Below are 14,940 nucleotides of genomic sequence, written 5' to 3'. Positions count from 1 at the left end.
AGACGAAGGCTTGTGTTGGAACGTAGGAGACCACAAAAAGCCAGCTTAGCACCAGACTGTGGAGACCCCCACGTGCTAAGTGACCTTCACAGGTGTTCTCAGGGTTGCTGGCAGAGCCCCTCCCACATTCTCAGCTCAGAGTCAATCTAAGCGTAAGGGATGGGCCCTCGCGGTCTATGTGAGGCTGAAGCGGCCAGCACCGCGTCCTGTGGCCTGCCTCAGGTTCCCTGAGGTCCCTCTTGCATCATCAGGGGAGTCAGCCCAGGAAGCCAGGACACCAGATGTGGGAGGACTGAGACCCTTCCTGGCAGGAGGGTGTTAGCATCAGAGGCTTAGACTCCACCAGACTGAGAATCTGGGTTCCCTGGGTGGATGCATGAACAAGGGGTGGGGACATGGAAGCCATGCATTGCCTGCTGCAGGGCACATCTGGGTGCACAGCCGTCCCCTCCGGTCTCTTAATATCCGAAGAGTTGCGGTGCGCACCTCCCTGCTTGTCTCCATCTCCCCCGGTCAGGGCATGTTAGAGCAGGTGCCCCTTAGCAACCTACCGCGAGCCCCTCTTCCTTCATCCACTGAGAAACTTCCATGAGGGCTGGTGACTTCCTGAAAGTCCATGGGAAAAAAGAGGTGGAGCAGTGGCCTGGGTGGGACCAGAAGCCATGCTCGCTGTCTCTGTTTCCTGGGTGGCTTTGGAGAGGTCCTTTCACCTGAGCCTCAGTTTCCACACTTGGGATAATGAAATAGTAATAACTACCTCCCAGGGCCTATAGGGGATTTCAGGGTGAAAGTGTTTTGCAGACATGCGTACACATGCCCCATAGGTTTAAGGTAATGAGTAGTAATGGCTGATTTGGGCCTGGAGACTGTGTTCTCTGACTCCCCAGCTGGTGCTTTGTCCCAGTGCCTTCCAGTCCCCCTCAGCCTTGGGCCATGAGAGAAAGTCATCCCCTGATGAGGGATGCCTAGCATTGGATGAGCGGAAGGAGGCTTCTCCAGAAAGGTTCCCCCCCTTGTGCGCTCTGTCCTAGGGCACCTGCTCTCACCCCTACCTGCTTCCCTTTCTCCAGGATAATCACCCTGCAGACACTCCACCTTTGAGCGTCTGCAGCTGCCCCATCCAGCCTGGTCCGGCTGGCTGTGTGGGCACACAACCTGGTCTGGTGGCTAGTTATAAATAGGTCCTGCACCCACAGCCTTGGGAAGGTACTCCTGGCCTCGGTGCAGAGGGCGCTTGAGAAGAGGCGGCTGAGCCTGCGGTTCTTACAGTGCCAGGCCCAGAGCTGGCCTGAGGGTGCCTGGAGGCAGGCCCCTGCAGATGGGCCCCGGGAGCTGAGGAAGCTGCCCTGCGATTAGGGCCGTGCAGGCTCAGGATGGCGGGGCAAGGCTAGCCGCAGGTTCAGGGCACTGCCTCTTTATCCTGTGGCCCGGGATAGAGTACCGGAGGGTGGCTGCTGAAAGAGCCCATGAGGCCCTCTAGGGCTGGTGGCTGAACAAAGGGGACCGTTTGCCCGCGGGCTAGCTGTTTTGAGTGCAGTTCATTAGGGGGCAGTCCAGCCAAATCTTCATTCCATCCGGGAAGAAGAGAAGGAGATGGCAGGGCCCAGAATGTTCCCCCATAGGGCTTGCAGCCCGTCACTGAATCCTCCCAGCACCCAGCCCCTGCTCTGGAGAGGCAACATATTTAGTGGAAAAGCGCCGTGCTTGGAGTAAGAAGGCTCGATTGGAGCGCTACCTCAATAGCCTAACCTTGTATGGTTACATGACCTCCTTTCTCATGGGACCGCGGTGAGGACTGAAGTGAGGAAAAGGCACCTGAGGGTGGCTTGCCCTTGTCAAGTGAGCCTGGAGGAGGCTGCTTAGGTCCTGACCTTCTCCCTCAAACTTCCCTGCCGACCCTGCCCTCTCTGTGTGCCCCCAGGCCGCCTCAGGCCCCCAGCGGACACGCCAGGCCCTCAGCCCCAGCCCATGGACCTGCGGGTGGGCCAGCGGCCCCCGGTGGAGCCCCCGCCAGAGCCGGCGCTGCTGGCCCTGCAGCACCCCCAGCACCTGCACCACCACCTGCTGTTCGCAGCAGGCCTGCCTCAGCGCTCAGCGGAACCCATGAGGGTAAAGTCAGAGCTCCCCGCACACGCAGTGGCCTCGAGCTCCGCCCCCAGCCCCCCTCCCTCCCTCCCGCGTCCCCCAGACCCTCGGCTCAGTCTTCAACTCCTTGCCCCTTCCTGGGCGGCCGGCCCTGCCCACAGCTCCCAATGGACACGCCGGTGCCCCAGTTGCAGGTGGGGCAGCAGGAGCAAGAGCTGCGGCAGCTTCTCAATAAGGACAAGAGCAAGCGAAGTAAGGACCGCACGGGGGCTGGGGTGGTTTTGCAGAGTGTGGGCGGGGCCTCGCAGAAGGGGTGGGGCCACGGGCTTGGCTCTCGCCTGAGCAGGCCAGGGCCCCTGGCCGCTTCGTATTACGGGAGGGGACGGGGCAATGGGCGGAGGATGCGGCAGGGAGGCCACCGTCCATCCACCCCCAACCCGTTCGTGACTTCCCACCCCCATAGGTGCCGTAGCTAGCAGTGTGGTCAAGCAGAAGCTGGCAGAGGTGATTCTAAAGAAGCAGCAGGCAGCCCTAGAGAGAACAGTCCATCCCAATAGCCCCAGCATTCCCTACAGGTAACTCGCTCCCCGCCGGCTCCCTCGTGTCCTTACCTCCTCCTCCCTACGGGTCAGCCTGTGCACGCTCGCGCTCGCTCGTACTCTCCCCCTCTGCCTCCCAGCTGCCCATCACCTGACCCTTACCCCTCGCCTCTAATTATAATGCTGTCCCCAAACCCCTCCCCCACCCGACACCTGCCCCCTTTTCTCCTTGAATTATCTCTCCCCACCCCACCCGAAGCCCTTCGTACTCCCTCACTGAGACCCCCGACATACCACGCTGGCTTTCTTCTTCCGTACACGAGTCCCTTTTCTCTTTATGACTTTCCCTAAGCACCAAAAAAAATCCTGATTCCTGGAGCAGGTTCCTCCTGCTGGGACAAAGAGTTCCCAGTGTGACTGGGACCCAAGCAAGCCCTGGGACCCTGTCTCCTAGGCCTAGATCTGAGGCCTGCGTTGGAGGCTGCCTATAGGAAGGGTGGCCCAATGCTGCCACCTGGAGATGGCCCCTGTTCTTGTCCCGCCACACAGTGCCTGGCCCTGTCAGCTGCTGCTGCCTCCCCTAGCAGGTCCCGGGGGCCCCTGCTCAGGAAGAGCCCTTGCAGAGCCTTTGGCTGCCAGGTCTCTGGGCCTCTCCACCCCTCTGAAGCAACCTGTGCCTTCACTCCACAGAACTCTCGAGCCCTTGGAGACGGAAGGAGCTGCTCGCTCTATGCTTAGCAGCTTTCTGCCTCCTGTTCCCAGCCTGCCCAGTGACCCCCCAGAACACTTCCCTCTCCGAAAGACAGGCGAGTGGGACAGGCAGGGGGAGACCCTCTAGGGGAGTTAAGGGGTCAGGGCTTTGGACATGGGTTGGGAGTGTGGAGGGGTGGGAGGGTCTGGCTGGGGAGCAGAAGGTCAGCCCCCAGTGGCTTGCTTTCTCCCTGGCACTGCCTTCTCTCACCTTAACTCAGAGGTGACTGGGAGGAGGGAGGTGTGGGGCCAAGTAACGCTGTGCTCCCACAGTCTCTGAGCCCAACCTGAAGCTGCGCTACAAGCCCAAGAAGTCCCTGGAGAGGAGGAAGAATCCACTGCTCAGAAAGGAGAGCGCCCCGCCTAGTCTCCGGCGGCGGCCTGCAGAGACCCTCGGTGGTAAGAGCCAGCAGGGTGAGCAGAGGTGGCTGGTGTTATCCCTTTGGGTCAGGTCCCACCCAGACAGGGCTAGTGTGCATGGTCATACAGGATGTGTCCCACACACTTGCTAGGGGGGGTGAGTTGCCAGCCCCCATACTGTTGGCTAAGCTGACGTCTGCCCAGAAGAAGGGTCACCTTCAAAAAAGTGTCCAGGGGCACTGGAGACCAGTGGCTGGCCCTCTTCCTGCCCTTCTGGGAAGAAAGCAGGAAGCAGAGGCCGCCCATTGGGGAAGGGGGACTGGCCCTGCTCTGGCCACGCTTGGCCTCTGACTGTGCTTCCCTCCCCACCCCAGACTCCTCCCCCAGTAGCAGCAGCACACCAGCATCAGGGTGCAGCTCCCCCAATGACAGCGAGCAAGGCCCCAACCCCGTCCTGGGCTCGGAGGTAAGGCCTTGCCAGGCTGGGCTCTCCGGGGGGCAGGGGGGCCGTTCTGAGGCTCAGCCTTCTTCTCAGCGAGCAGCCCTGACCAAGCTGGGGCCACAGGGTCTGGGCAGCCTGGACCCGAGCCTCCTGGGGGTTCTGGGGAAGGCGTGCCCAGAGGTAGAGGTCTGGGACCGGTGACCCCTGCCCTGCTCCCCATGGCAGGCGCTCTTGGGCCAGCGGCTGCGGCTGCAGGAGACCTCTCTGGCCCCGTTCGCCTTGCCGACAGTGTCCTTGCTGCCCGCAATCACGCTGGGGCTCCCCGCCCCTGCCAGGGTGAGTGGCTGAGGCGCCCTCCCCCACTGCAAGCCCCCAGCTTCTGTTCGCTCCCTTCTCCTACCACCTCACCCTGGCACTTTCACCGCTCTCTCTGGGAGGGATCTTTCCCCCCTGTGACTTCTCCCTTCTTCTCTCCAGGCTGATGCTGACCGTAGGACCCATCCGACACTGGGCCCTCGGGGGCCGGTCCTGGGGAGCCCCCATGCTCCCCTCTTCCTGCCCCACAGCCTGGAGTCTGAGTCTGGGGGCCCCTTGTCCTCTCGACTACAGCCCATTCTCCTCCTCGATCCCTCAGTCTCTCACGCGCCCCTGCTGACTGGTGAGTTCCCAGGCTTCTCCAGGGGAGGGGCTGGTCCCTGCATCTTGCTAAGGGCCAAGCCCGGGAAGGGTCCCTTCCTTCCTGCCTCTCTGCAGTCCCCCATCCTGCGTGTCTCCCTGCTGAGTCCCTGCCGCCTACCACCCCAAGCCTTTGCTTCCTTCCGTTCCTCCCTTTGGTTCCCTCCTTATGCCCCACCCCCGCCCCATTCTTTCCAGTGCCCGGGCTTGGGCCCCTGCCCTTCCACTTTGCCCAGTCCTTACTGACCACCGAGCGGCTCTCTGGGTCAGGCCTCCACCGGCCACTAAGCCGGACCCGCTCAGAGCCCCTGCCCCCAAGCGCCACCGCCCCCCCACCGCTGGGCCCCCTGCAGCCCCGCCTGGACCGGCTCAAACCTCACGTCCAGCTGATCAAGGTGAGGGGAACTGGGTAGGGGAGGTGATGAGGGGTTGCTTAACTGGACCCTGGGGGCTGAAAGAAGGGAGGGTGAGGATCTGGTGGGCCAGAGAGAGGATATGGCTCCTGAGGGCCAAGAGCTGCCTGGCTGCTAAAGCCCCAGCAAGATGAGCAGCCACCCAGCCCGGCCTACCGTGGCCCACTGCACACCTTGAATCCCAGCATGGCTTCTCAGTGGGCATCTCCCCTCCCCAGAGGCCAGCCAAGCCAAGTGAGAAGCCCCGACTGCGGCAGATCCCCTCAGCTGAGGACCTGGAGACAGATGGTGGGGGAGTGGGGCCGGTGGGGGATGACGGCCTGGAGCACAGGGAGTCAAGCCATGGGCAGCACGAAGCCAGAGGCCCTATTCCTCTCCAGCAGCACCAGCAGGTATGGCAGCGCCCGCTTCCCTGGGAAGGTGCAGTCGGGAGACTCTGGGGTCTGGCACAGATGGAGGGGGAGGAGCCAGGTTACCAGTGTGGGAGACAACTCCGGGACCCACGGTTACCGTATCGGATCCGCACCAAGGTGCAGGCACGCATACCCCCACACGCATCCGGGCACGAGCGTGCGCGCTCATGCGTCCTCATACGCCCACGCCCCGGCAGCCTCAGGGTGCAGCTGTGTCCTTGTGCAGCAGTGAGGCTGGGCTCTCGTGGAGCCACGCGCATTCCTGCCCTAGGACGTCTCCCCTGTGACCCGTTGTACCGTGTCCAGGAAGGCGGCTGGGGCGGGAAATGGGGCGGAGCCGGGCTCAAGCGGTTCAGCCAGGGCGTGCTCACAGCGTATGCGTTTGCTAGTGCTGCTGTGACAAGTAGCACAAACTGGGTGCTTTAAACGGTAGTCACTTATTGTCTCACAGATCTGGGGGCCGGAAGTCCAAGATCGAGGTGCCCTCAGGGTTGGCTCCTTCAAGGGCCGTGAGGAAAGGGGCTGCTCCAGGCCTCTCTCCCCACCTGCAGATGGCCACCTTCTCTCTGAGTCTTCACCTCGTCCTCCCTCTATGCCTGTCTGTGTACACATTTCCCCTTTTTATAAGGACGGAAGTCATATTGGATTAAGGCTCACCCTGATGAGCTCATTTTAACTTGATGACCTCTGTAAAGACCCCATCCCCAAATCAGGTCATATTCTGAGGTACTGGGCCAGGGGTTAGGACTTTGTAAACAGGAAGTGGGGGGACACAAGTCGGCCCATGGCACATGGTAATAGTCCACACACGTGCAATGGCTCACACAGGTCCCTGTGTCCCTGGGAAGTTGGCCCGAGGCCCCTTACCTGGGTTCTGGCTTTGGAGTCCCAAGGCTCCAAGGCGTTCTGGTGGAACAGCGTGGTCGTTCTGGGCTGCGGACCTTTGGGGGCATCGGCGGGGGCAGGGGGTTCAGCAGTCAAAGGCCAGAGCCCAGCCAGGAGGCAAGGCTGGAGGCATCCTGGAATCTCTCCCGAAGGGGTCCTGCCTGGAGGTTTCTGAGACCTTGGGCAGAAGCATATGGAGCAGAATCCTGAGACCTGGAATCTGAGGCCCCCTGTGTCCCTCAGGTGTTCCTCTGGGAGCAGCAGCGACTGGCTGGGCGGCTCCCACGGGGAGGAACTGGGGACTCTGTGCTGCTTTCCCTGGCCCAGGGCAGTCACCGGCCCCTGTCCAGGGCTCAGTCATCCCCAGCTGCGCCTGCCTCATTGCCAACCCCAGAGCCTGCCAGCCAGGCCCGCGTCCTGCCCAGCTCAGAGACCTCTGCCAGGACCCTGCCGTTCACCACAGGTGAGGCCTGGATTAGAGTGGGGGTGGGAAAAGGGGCTGGGGGCACACGGGCTCAGGCACGAGTCCGTGTCTGTGTCGTGGTGTCGCTCAGGACATTTTTTGAGGCCACAGAGCGCTTTCTGGGTCTTGTTAGGTCCACGTGGCGTCCCATGAAGCAGGTAGAGAGGGTGGTGGTTCTCATCTTACAGATGAGGAGACCTGGCCGCCGGGGACCTAAGGTGACAAGGTTGCCAAATAGCAAGCTGACGGTCAAGCCAGGCCAAGAATCCGGGTCTCCTGGCACCCAGCTCAGATCTTTCAAAAGCGATATTTGTTACGGTTGCTCTGCTTGTAAAAAGAGCTTAAAAGCATTTTAGAAATTTTATAAACCACGTAAAAACCTAAGAACGAAATAAAAATCACCAGCCAGTATCCCACCACCCCAAAGCAGCCTCTCCTGAAGGCCGCTGTCGTTCAGCCCCATCTTAATCCAGCTGTGTACAAACCCCGTCTACACACGGCCTGCGTGCTGTGCCCCGCCTTGTTCTGTGAACGTGTTACGAACACGCTGCGATGCAACTCGCCCGTAAAAATGAGATTTTTGGACTATTTCGTCACAGTATTCTATCTTTATTTTTTTCAAGATTTCTTCCGGGTTGGGCTACTCGTTTTCCCTCACGGGAACGTCCTTGTGCACAAACCTTCGTTCACCCCTGGTGTTGTTTCCCACTCTTAAGGAGTGGCATCCCTGGGCCAAGTGGTGTGAAAGTTTCGCAGATCCTGCTGTCCTGAGGCGTGCTGGACACCCACCGTGTGCAGGGCCCTCTAGGTGTCCCCGCTGTTCAGGCCGAAGCAGTCACTTCCCCAAAACTGCATCTGTCTTGTCACGTGGCTCAGTGTCACTGTTAGGCTTCCCCCCCTCTCAGTCTGGGGGTTTCTGAGGAATGTTTTTCTCCTCTCGTTCCCCCGTGGCCGCCTATTTGGGTCATGGCATCCAGCGTGAGACCCTGACATTAGGCTTCCTTTTGTTAGGCTCTGAGCTCCTGAGGTCATGGTGGATGCACTGGGCCAGGGGAGCAGGGACAGTGTGGCAGGAAGGCATCGGCTGTGTGGCAGCAGCATTAGCTGGGGCTGTGTCGTGTGTGCGCGGGGTGCCTGAGGCTGCCTGGGTTAGCGACCGGGGTGGGGGTGTGTCTGGGTGTGAGGGGCCGAGGGGCAGGATGGGGTATGCGGGATTGCGTGACAGGGGGCATGTCAGGTTGGCTCCGTGTGTGTGCGCGCGTGCGTGCAGCCAGGGGCGGGGGTGGGGACTCCCTTGGGTCTGGGCCCTGAGCCCTGTTCTTGGCAGGGCTGGTGTACGACTCGGTGATGCTGAAACACCAGTGCTCCTGCGGGGACAACAGCAGGCACCCGGAGCACGCGGGCCGTATCCAGAGCATCTGGTCCCGGCTGCAGGAGCGGGGGCTCCGGAGCCAGTGTGAGGTGAGCGGGCAGGGAGGGGGCTGCGGAACCGGAGGAGGTGGGAGTGCTGGAAGGGAAGGGAAGGGAAGGGGGGCCCTGGAGCCAGTGGGAGATGAGGGGCCAAGCGGGTGGCGATGATGGCAGGGAGGGGGTGAGCAGGGCCTTAGGAGCTCTGCGGGCCCTTCCCCAGTGTCTCCGGGGCCGGAAGGCCTCCCTGGAGGAGCTGCAGTCAGTGCACTCTGAGCGGCACGTGCTCCTCTATGGCACCAACCCGCTCAGCCGCCTCAAACTGGACAACGGGAAGCTGGCAGGTAGGGGCCTCATGGTGCCTGGGGTCCCCGGGGCCTCCACTGGCTCACCCGGCCCACTCATCCCCTGTGCTCTCTTGCCCCACCCCTGCCCGGCCTGTGCCCCCAGCATCCTGGGCATCCCCAGGCTGCCCTAGTCCCTCCGCTGCCCACTGCCCTCTTGCCCTGCGTACCTGGCCCCAGCCCTCTGCGGGCTCTCTGTGCTCCCAGCCGGGCCAGAGCCGAGAGGATTCAGCTCACACACACTGGGCCTCTCCCCACAGGGCTCCTGGCACAGCGGATGTTTGTGATGCTGCCCTGTGGTGGGGTAGGGGTAAGTGTGCCCGGGGGGTCTTGAGCGGCCGTTGCCACGGGCTCTCGGAGCTCCTCCCTTCTGTTCTCCCAGGCCCAGCCCCTACCTGCTTGTTCTTGTGGTTCTACCAGACCCGTTGGGCCAGGGGCTCTCCCATAATGCTCCTCTGCCGGCTAGAAGCTCCTTGTGGACAGGTGTGTCCTCCACCTATCAGTGTCTCCTGAGTGGGGAGCTCTGTGCTTTGCACTGAGACAGTGTTTGGTAAATGTCGAGTGAGGTTCAAAGAGCAGGGGATCGTCTCCCTTCGTAAGACCCTGGTGGTGGTCGGGATTGTCCCTTCCACGCTGGCCTCCAGGAGGTCAGGCTCCACGGCCTGGGGCTGTGGGGGTGCCTCCGGTGTCCTTGGCGACCCAGGCAATTCTCTCCCACTGCCCACCTTCCCCTCCTCCCGGCTCGCCCAGCTTCAGGGGCTCTCTGCCTCCTCTGGTGGTATCCCAGCCAGGAGTGTGCAGGCACGGGATGGAGGCCTAGTTCTGGAGGGAAGTGGGAGCCGTAGCTGGGGGGCTGTTTGGGAGCCAGTCAGCGCCCTGTTCACAACTTCCCATTTCTTGCCACTTTCTGATTTTTCCAACTGTTGTTGCTTCTGTTTTCTCCTCCCTCCTCTCCCTCTCTGTCTGTCTCTCTCTCTCTCTTTCTCCAGCCTCTTGCGACTCTCTCTGCCTTCCTCGCCTCTCTTGGTCCGCCTCGCCCTCCCCATCTCCCCATCATGCCCCCCGGCCCCTCCCTAGCCTTGAGGCCCAGGGACTGGGTTTGGGGGGCCTCCCAGCCTGGGCTAGGGGCCCTGAGTGGAAGACAGTGGTGCAGACGGCCCCTCGAGCTCCGACCGTCCCGCAGGGCCTGAGCAGAGTCAGCTGGGGCTTAAAACCCCCTCCCGGTCCAAACCCCAAGTCCCGCCCAGGTAACGCCATGCCCCCTCCTCTGACTGGGGAGGCAGGCGCGATGCTGCCGGCAGAGTGCTGGCCAGATACGGGCTGGTGATATGGACTGAAGCTGGGAAGGAGAAGTCATGCTGGGATTGGGGGACACAGGAGGCCTTGCCTTTGGGTGGTGGGGCACTGGGGAGGCAGCGCTGTCTGCCCAGCTCCCTGCCCCTGGGGTCCTGGCCGTGGGGTGGGCACTGCCCAAGTGGGCCCCGGCTCCCGTGGGGGGCCTCTGGTGACGCAGGCCCTGGCTCTGGCCCCCACAGGTGGATACTGATACCATCTGGAATGAGCTGCACTCTTCCAATGCGGCCCGCTGGGCAGCCGGCAGCGTCACTGACCTTGCCTTCAAAGTCGCTTCCCGTGAGCTAAAGGTAGGAGGTTTGAGCTGAAGGTGGGTGAGCCACAGGGGATGCTGCAGGGATAGCCAGACCCGGGAGCCCAGACCTCTTGTTCCTCTGGGACGTCCCCACAGGGTTTTGGAAGGGAAATTGAGTGCTTGGGGGACTAAGCTGAGATTTGAACCTTAGGGTCGTGTTGTTTGGTGGGGAGTCAAGCCACTGTGACCCTAGACCTCTGTCTTGAAGAGACACGGGATTATAATCGTTCAGGATCATTCAACACACAGACCCACGGGGTGACTCCTGGCAAGTTGCAGAGCACGTCTGGACCTTTGTCCATTGGCAAATTGGTTCTTGGCAATACCGAGGGTTTTTTTATAGGCCGGTTGGTGCCTGTGCTTGTTTGCTCTGGGCCGGGCACCTCACGGGGGCCTGTGCTGAGGCCCACGCGCCCCCCCTGTCTATGAGCTCGGAGCCCAACGTGGCTTCGTGTTCATTTCTTCTCCTTGGAGGAGCGTTGCAGTTAAAGGCTCAGCCCTGGGTTGTAAATTTTGGTCTTGCCCTCCACAAGCAGGCAGCTTCACACAAGTTATTTAACCTGCCTGAGCTTCAGATTTGTTCTCCTCTGTGAACTGGAGATAATCATGTTTATCTCGTGGAGATGTTGTAAGGATTAGATAACATTTACACTCATAGAGATGTTGGGATGAAACCTGGTGTTTGTAGAGTGCTTGGCACGGTGCCAGGCAGTAGATTTTGCCCAACAAATAGTAACTGTTGTTATAAAGTGATAACAGCCCGAATACACCAAGGTTGGGGGGGGGGGTGCGGTTTGTTTTCACGTCCAGCCTAAAAGCAGAGGATGCCTGGCTCGGAGGCCCAGCACCAGGGCATCTCAGATCCAGCCTGGCTGCGGTCAGATTTGCGGACAGCTGTTGTCCTGTGACCCCCTACTCAAGGGATGAGCCTCGGGTTGGGGGCAGCTTCACGGAGATGTGGCTCCGGGTGCTGACCCTTTGGTTGACGAGCATTCTTTCTGTTTCCAGAATGGTTTTGCTGTGGTTCGGCCCCCAGGACACCATGCGGACCATTCCACAGCCATGTAAGGCCGGGGGGAGGCCTTGCTGGGGGCGATGAGGTGGGGGGGTGGGCATTCCTCCTCTGTCCCCTGAGCCTTCTAGGGCTAGGCCAGGCCAGGGGCAGGCAGAGGAAGGAGGCTGGAGAGGTGGAGATACAAGGGGGAAATAGGCTGGCAACGCCTCTCTCTCCTCCTCCCAGGGGCTTCTGCTTCTTCAACTCCGTGGCCATTGCCTGCCGGCAGCTTCAACAACAGGGCAAGGCCGGCAAGATCCTCATCATGGACTGGGTAGGTCCCTGTTCCTAGCCCCTTCAGATCCGTGAGCCCTGTGGAAAGAGCCCTGAGCCTGGCAGCAGAGGATATGGCTTCCTGTCCTTGTTCTGCATCAGCCTCCTGAGCCTCACTTTCCTTCTGTGTAAAATGTGGGTGAAGATGACACCACATCAGGGGGTGGGAGGCCCAGGGGCGATGGTGTGGGGGGAAGGCCCTCAGCCGTGACAACCTCCCACCGTGGCAAGAGACATTTGAGTGCTCTTTGGCCTCTACTGGCTTCTTTCTGCAGATCTGATGATTTCTGCATTTCCGGTACAGTGGTAATAATGGCAATAACAATAACCGGTAACATCAACATGCTCCTAATCACATCTAGACGCTACAGTTTTACCTGTGATACGTTTGTTTGATCCCGGCTATAGCCCAGTTTCAGATGAGGAGCGTGAGCCCAGAGAGGTTAAGTAACTTGCACATAGCCACACATGTAGTAAGTTCTGAGACTGGGATTTGAACTCAGGCTGTTGAGCCCTGGAGTACATGCATCGGTGCTAAACCACTCTGCCCGAACACCCGTGCATGGGACATTCCTCTGCAGAAGGTGACAGTGGAGGAACTTTCCACACTTGTGCCCGCGCACGGTCCTGTGAGTTACCAAGCATCAGGCCACGGCTCTCCCTGGGAGGGGCGGCGCTGGGGTCCATGTACAGCTCCTCTGTAACTCAGCTTGGGTTCTCATCACTCCATGACCTTGGATCAGACACGGTAGTGGAGGTTCCAGACACGCGTAATCCTGGATTCCTCCCACTTCTGCCACACGTTTGTCACTCTTCCTGGCTGGCTGGTCCTTGGCACGTCTCCTCCCCTTCATGGTCTCACACCTGTGCACACATGGAGAGGCTGAGGCACAGAGAGAGCCAGTGGACTGCTTAGGACCACTTAACAGTGTAACTCCAGGAAACCTAGGCTCCTCCCTGCCAGTCTAGGGTCCTGACCCTCAGAAGACGGACTCTGAGATCCCTTCTAACCTCCCCCGGTCTTCCACCTGTGTGCTTTCAGGCCTTCCCTAATCCATTGTCCATCTCCCTGCACAGGATGTTCACCATGGCAATGGCACCCAGCAAACCTTCTACCAGGACCCCAGTGTGCTCTACATCTCCCTGCATCGCCATGATGATGGCAACTTCTTCCCCGGCAGTGGGGCCGTGGATGAGGTAACCGCATGCCCCCTTCTGGCCCCGTTGACTCTCCTTCATGGCCCTGACCGTGCCTCTGTCACAACTAGCTGTGCGATCCTGGGCAGGTTGCTTAGCCTCTCTGATCTTCCGTTTCTCCACCTGGAAGTGAAGAGGCCGGATGAACTGGTCTTGTAGCACTGGCACCCTGGGATTTCTCTCCTGGGACTCTGCTCCCCTCCTGTCTCTCTTGCTTCCTGTTTTCCAGGTGGGAGCTGGCAGCGGTGAGGGCTTCAATGTCAACGTGGCCTGGGCAGGAGGTCTAGACCCCCCTATGGGGGATCCTGAGTACCTGGCTGCCTTCAGGTGAGTGCTCTGGGGGAACCGGGGAGTTATGCCCAGCAAGGCCACCCTTTCCTGCCCCTTTCCCAGCAGTACCAGGCTGGAGGTGATCTGTTGGCTTGGCAGCCCATCCTCATCCAATTACTGGACATTTTAAACCAGTCCCAGGGTGGGCCTTCCAGACTGAGACAAATGAAAGGAAAGGCAGTGTTTACGCCGGCCTCTAGGAGCCTCCAGCCCCCTTGGGAAGACAGGAAACTCAGAATGAAAAAGCCAAGGGTGCTTTATAAAGTCACATGTTACCAAGAGCCGAGGTTGAACTGAATGCTGAGAAACAGGCAGGGTGGAGGGAGCACAGCTGCCACATTCAGTCAAAGAAAGCTGCCTGGAGGAGGTGGGCTTTGCACAGGAGAGAAGTAATTTATACTGTGGAGAAAGAGACAAAGCAGATGATGTCCATATTGGGGAAGTTGCTTTAGAAAAGGCAGTTTAGAAGAGAGGCTTTGGGCTCTGTTTAGGAACTCTTATGTGGTTCACTCCAGGGTCCCCATTCTGCATTTGAGAAAAGGGAACCCTGGAAGTAGGTTTCAAATACTTTTCTGGAAATACTCTCCATGAGAGCTGGACTGGGGTTCCTGGTATCTGTGTGCCCTGAGCCCAGGGCCTTGAAAGACATCCAAATGGACCTCAGAGTTGGGTAAGGGTGGAGGGAGGCAGCTGTGGGGGGCCGGCAGGGGCAGAGGATGAGAGAGTGGATCTGGGTGGCCCAGGACGTCAAGAGAGTCAGCTCTCAAGTGACAAGTGGTCAAGTGTGGTCAACTCAGGCCAAAGTGGGTGGTAGCCAAGTTCTAGGTTTCTAGTCCCAGAGGCTTAGGGACCTGCCCCCACCATGGCCCCGCCCACCACACCCCGCAGACATACACACGCTCACTCCTCTTTCCTTCCCTTTCTGTCCCATCCTTGACTCCTTCTGCCTCTTGCCAGTCAAGAGCTCTAGGTGGCTGAGTCCTTAGGCTGTGTAGAGACATGGGTGGCCAGCCAGGTCAAGGCGGTCACAGGGATCCATTTATCCTGCCGTTATTGGGCCTCTAGGAGTCCTAAGAACAGGATGCACACAGTAAAACTGGTGGGAGAGGGCCTGTGGCCCCTGGCAGCCCTGCACAGAGTGATGAGCCCCCACATCTGGCACCCTTCACAGGATGGTTGTGATGCCCATTGCCCGAGAGTTCTCTCCGGACCTGGTTCTGGTGTCAGCTGGGTTTGATGCTGCCGAGGGTCACCCAGCCCCGCTGGGTGGCTACCATGTTTCCGCTAAATGTAAGGAGGGCCCCCAGCCCAGGGGGAGGGGCAGGGAATGGGGCCAGGCTGGGAGCGGAGGCACTGCCCAGGCTGGGTTGGCAGTTTTTTTGGGGGGGGGAGGGGGAGATGGGAAGGAGCAGTACTCTCAGAACAGAGGAAACCTGCTCAGCCTGCTGGGCTCAGGGCCTGGGGGACAGAGAAGATGGTGAAGCTTAGTGGATAAGATAGGCCGGAGTCGATGCCCCGGGTTCCAGTCCTGGCCTTGCCACTTACTAGCCGTGGGCCTTATGCAAGTCCAGTCCCTTAGGCTCTGCAAGCCGTGACTGAAGCTTACGGGTAGGTTTTGCATGGGAGTCCGTGGGAAAGCCCTTGAAGTAGAGGTGTATGCAT

At 60.1% G+C, this 14,940-nt stretch overlaps 1 protein-coding gene across 5 annotated transcripts in view; it reads left to right on the top strand.

Moving 5' to 3' along the window:
* The window catches only part of HDAC7 (histone deacetylase 7), a 36,098-nt gene that overhangs the window by 17,729 nt on the left and 3,429 nt on the right, over positions 1 to 14,940 (top strand). For 3 of the 5 annotated variants that reach the window (XM_030322445.1, XM_030322446.1, XM_030322443.1), the window contains 20 exons: positions 1,922 to 2,109; positions 2,247 to 2,337; positions 2,549 to 2,660; positions 3,315 to 3,430; positions 3,648 to 3,773; positions 4,109 to 4,200; positions 4,402 to 4,512; positions 4,654 to 4,834; positions 5,050 to 5,246; positions 5,483 to 5,656; positions 6,806 to 7,025; positions 8,353 to 8,486; positions 8,656 to 8,776; positions 9,037 to 9,086; positions 10,312 to 10,419; positions 11,433 to 11,488; positions 11,665 to 11,752; positions 12,829 to 12,948; positions 13,178 to 13,275; positions 14,450 to 14,568. In XM_030322445.1, the coding sequence (XP_030178305.1) occupies positions 1,922 to 2,109; positions 2,247 to 2,337; positions 2,549 to 2,660; positions 3,315 to 3,430; positions 3,648 to 3,773; positions 4,109 to 4,200; positions 4,402 to 4,512; positions 4,654 to 4,834; positions 5,050 to 5,246; positions 5,483 to 5,656; positions 6,806 to 7,025; positions 8,353 to 8,486; positions 8,656 to 8,776; positions 9,037 to 9,086; positions 10,312 to 10,419; positions 11,433 to 11,488; positions 11,665 to 11,752; positions 12,829 to 12,948; positions 13,178 to 13,275; positions 14,450 to 14,568 (2,502 nt within the window). The remainder of the gene's footprint in view (positions 1 to 1,921; positions 2,110 to 2,246; positions 2,338 to 2,548; positions 2,661 to 3,314; positions 3,431 to 3,647; positions 3,774 to 4,108; positions 4,201 to 4,401; positions 4,513 to 4,653; positions 4,835 to 5,049; positions 5,247 to 5,482; positions 5,657 to 6,805; positions 7,026 to 8,352; positions 8,487 to 8,655; positions 8,777 to 9,036; positions 9,087 to 10,311; positions 10,420 to 11,432; positions 11,489 to 11,664; positions 11,753 to 12,828; positions 12,949 to 13,177; positions 13,276 to 14,449; positions 14,569 to 14,940) is intronic. The other 2 variants (XM_030322444.1, XM_030322447.1) reach the window with 2 other exon arrangements.

The sequence above is a fragment of the Lynx canadensis genome, chromosome B4 (genome assembly GCF_007474595.2).
Source record: "Lynx canadensis isolate LIC74 chromosome B4, mLynCan4.pri.v2, whole genome shotgun sequence".
Taxonomy (NCBI): domain Eukaryota; kingdom Metazoa; phylum Chordata; class Mammalia; order Carnivora; family Felidae; genus Lynx; species Lynx canadensis.
The sequence above is the reverse complement of the archived record's forward strand: the minus strand, read 5'-3'. Positions and strand labels throughout refer to the sequence as shown.